Source organism: Solanum dulcamara, chromosome 2 (genome assembly GCF_947179165.1).
Source record: "Solanum dulcamara chromosome 2, daSolDulc1.2, whole genome shotgun sequence".
Taxonomy (NCBI): Eukaryota; Viridiplantae; Streptophyta; class Magnoliopsida; order Solanales; family Solanaceae; genus Solanum; species Solanum dulcamara.
In genome coordinates this window covers 47,915,628-47,919,055 of record NC_077238.1, presented here as the reverse complement: position 1 = coordinate 47,919,055, position 3,428 = coordinate 47,915,628, and the positions used below count along the sequence as shown (strand labels likewise).

The 3,428-nt window shown below is 32.5% G+C and overlaps 1 protein-coding gene across 2 annotated transcripts; it reads right to left on the bottom strand.

Moving 5' to 3' along the window:
* Nucleotides 1-241: 241 nt before the first annotated feature.
* Nucleotides 242-2,719, bottom strand: LOC129880553 (bidirectional sugar transporter N3-like). Of its 2 annotated transcripts, none has more exons than XM_055954634.1 (6): nucleotides 2,484-2,719; nucleotides 2,147-2,183; nucleotides 1,847-2,057; nucleotides 1,561-1,722; nucleotides 1,331-1,450; nucleotides 242-761 (listed from the first exon to the last, which is right to left on the bottom strand). In XM_055954634.1, exons 1-6 carry the CDS (start codon nucleotides 2,533-2,535, stop codon nucleotides 426-428), a joined length of 918 nt encoding a protein of 305 aa, XP_055810609.1. In that variant the 5' UTR covers nucleotides 2,536-2,719; the 3' UTR covers nucleotides 242-425. The 2 variants fall into 2 exon arrangements, with proteins under 2 accessions (XP_055810609.1, XP_055810610.1); XM_055954635.1 differs by having other exon boundaries at nucleotides 1,561-1,707.
* Between the last annotated feature and the right edge of the window lie 709 nt (nucleotides 2,720-3,428).

The following is a 3,428-nucleotide window of genomic DNA, read 5'->3' as shown; positions in this document are numbered from 1 at the left end:
AATGTATAATCCTCTCACTGAAATAAAAACAATTTTTATGTGTACTAATATGAACATTAACAAAGAATGTTAAAGTTTTTATCAACATTAATTAAATATCATATTTAATATCACTATATGCTTTAGAGATAATTAAGTTATTATTATTAATTAATTATTACTAAAAATTATTTTTTGTATATAGTTTAATTAATACTTATATTGCTACATTAGAAACAAAACGGAATTGTGGATTGAAATGTAAATAATATAGCGGCCTTTTGATTCTTAAATTTCTCTTTTCCTGTTTATACAAAGAATGGAAACCGAAGGTGGTAGGGGATATCTATAATATCAATTACAAATAATTTTTTTTTTAAAAAAGCATCGAAACATACAAGCATCTAAACGGTTAAATAATAAAAGATGAATTAAAAGACTGAAGTTCATGCAGCACAGAGCACAAGCACCGGTGTTTGAAGCGCTTGGAAGTTAACTTGTGCCAGTAATTGGTCGGCGGGACGTTCTTCATTCTCATGGCCGTTTGCCACAGGTACTGAGCTTACGGTGCTTTCCGGCCTGTTTTCTTCTTTATCGGGAGTATTCTTGATGATATCCTCGGAATTAAGAGGATGTATCTGTTCTGAGTTTCCTACGGAGACCATGTTTATTACATGCTCAGGAACTTTTTTCTCTAAATCTGCTGCTGGCTTCGTGTTTCGGTAAAGCCCGTACAACAACATCTGAATCATTCCCAGGAAGAAACCCAATACATTCGGCAGCTGTACAAAGTTTAACCAATTATTACTAGTAATATAATTTCTCCAAAAGGAATTAAATTAATCGCCCAGTTTAAAAGTACAGGGTAAAATCATCTAATGAAAAGTGTCTATTTATCTTATTTTTGTTCTTTTAAGGAGCTTTACGGAGAAAAATCAAAGTTTTATGATTATTTTTTAAAAAAATAGTGTAGTACAAATTAACATTTTTTCTTTTATCAAAAATAAAAATTACTGCATATTTAGTACTACTAACTAACGCTATAAACAATAATTTTTTGGCAATTAAAAAATGATTAAAGAAAAACTATCGCAAAAATTGAATATACTGAAAATCATTTTTAAGAATAATTTCTACAGTGACCAATTAATGTGGAACAATAAATGTATGAATATTAAGTTGTTGGTAAGCAATAAAGACACATCATGTTCATGTTCGAAATTTGTGGTTCTTTTTGTTGCCTTTGTAAGTAGGTTGGTTTCAGTTACGTTGTCTAAATAGCACGCAACCAAAATAGTTCAATGTATCAAAGAATTAATGTATATGTAGAAGTTTAGGTGCAAGCACTTACTGCAATACACAAGTCCTTTAGAAGGAGACCATAGCCAAACCACATGATAGCACTCAAAGTAAGAAAGAAAGAGAGGGTGAAGGGCATGAATTCCACACTCTTTGTCCGAACCACTTGAAACTGAATTTTTTTAAAAAAAACATAAAAGTGTTAGAAGTTATAATTAATTAATTATTGAAAAGTAACTTTGAAATGACGTTATTAATAGATAGTTGGTCATGTCATGTTACCACAATGCTAAGAGGTGCTGCAAAAACAGCCACTGCTACGGTTACACAAATCCAACCCACAACTTGCACTCGAAGGGCTCCATTCAAAGGGAATAAAGTGATTAGAAATATGAGTGTGTACAATCCTCCGATCAATAATACCAAAAGCTGCACCGTCTGCCTCTGTTATAATTTGCATAATATTCAAAACATCAATCTCTCTCTCTCTCTCTCTCTATATATATATATATATATATAACAGTTTCTTAATTCTTAATTAACTAACAAAAAATAAACACTTTCTTACCCTAGCCTCCTTGGATGCGTAGAGAATGAAAATGGAAATGTAAATGGTCTCGACAATGCAACCAAAGGAGTTGATGGAGACGAGCAGAATCGCATTTTTCTTGATAAATGCATAATACATCCACAACATGGACGAAAATAGTGCTACCACGTATGGCACCGATTGATAACCCATGGTCGATTTTTCTTTGCAGATTCGCCGGAATGCTGGCCTGCAAAATCAATCTAATTAAAAATAAGCGTTTTGTCTTAAGTAAAATATAATTCCGTTTCTTAGAATTAAAGAAAGCTTATTACTTACGCTGGAGCTAAGAAGACCAATATGGAGATAATGTTTCCTGTAACATACAACGGAAAAAATTAACAACTTTGTGGATTGGATGAACTAAAGTGTATCCATTCTGTACGTTGGCAATTAATTAAGATGGACGTATGAAAATCAATTATCGGAGGTGAAGGTTTGTCACGCAATATATTCATGGGAATATATATGCAATGGACAATGTGAATATATTATACTAGCTAGGATCGGAGTAACTAAAGTTTGGTTACAAGAAAATAGAGCAAGGACATTTTTACACCAACGTTTTTGGGCAATAATAGAAACAGACATGTGAAGCTTACTAAGTATAGCTTACCTAAGACACCGAACACGAAGATCCATGGATGGTGGAGGTCAAATATGGCCATGTCGATTGTTAGATTATTAGATGATACAAATATATATATATATATATATATATATATATCAAGGAAGTGAAAGTTTCCTTTGGGAAGAAGGCTTTAGGGTCTGTTGAGAACCCTTTGTTTTATCTTTATCTTTATGTTAATCTTTCTCTTTCTCTCTCAGGAGATAGAAAATCCCATGATTTCATGCAAAAGGGGAGAGACAGTATTTATAATTGGGAAAATGTGGTTTGTGCATACAACTCAATCATCTTCGTTGCATGACAAGTGGAGGCTTAGTAGGTGGCGTACGATAAAATCATTCACCCAAAACAATGGATTTCATCCTCACGTGCTCCTCCTATGCGTGCCAATCATACAAATTAATTACTACTCAAATTGATATAACCTTGAACGCGTTAGGCTTAGGCAAGCTCACTACTTTAATTTTAGCTAGGACCTATTATTGTACTGTTAGAGAAATTCTTAAACCCCACGTTATTCTATTTTTAGGATTTTGATTCACATTCAATCAATCGATTATAGCTAGGCTTTTAATTGATCACACTTAATCAATCCATTACGTCTCATTTCCAAATTAATTTAGGATGATTTGTATTGAAACTTTTTATTCTATAATACTTTTATGCTGGCCGTCAGTCTACTTATTTCGATTCAAATTGGGAGTGACAACAATTTACGTACAAGTTCACATTTATATACAAATTAAAGTTGCTATTGAATCATAACCAAAAAAGAAGAATTTTTCCGCATTTTGGCTTTCATGTTAGAGCTGATCAAAACAAGAAAAAGGGTCTTCCAGATTGTTCTAGTTCAAGTATAATAAATTTATTGTCCTACAAATGTTTTCAAGTAGACCCTACACTGTACGTAGGGCTAGAATTTTGAGTAGGTTC

What these genes read in the sequence shown, in the direction of transcription:
- LOC129880553 (XM_055954634.1), bottom strand. Translation starts at nt 2,535, where the DNA reads ATGGCCATATTTGACCTCCACCATCCATGGATCTTCGTGTTCGGTGTC. An exon ending in TTGGTCTTCTTAGCTCCAGC is followed by an intron (nt 2,058 to 2,146) that starts GTAAGTAATAAG and finishes TTGATTTTGCAG; the next exon opens with GCCAGCATTCCGGCGAATCT. An exon ending in TAAAGGACTTGTGTATTGCA is followed by an intron (nt 762 to 1,330) that starts GTAAGTGCTTGC and finishes AACTTTGTACAG; the next exon opens with CTGCCGAATGTATTGGGTTT.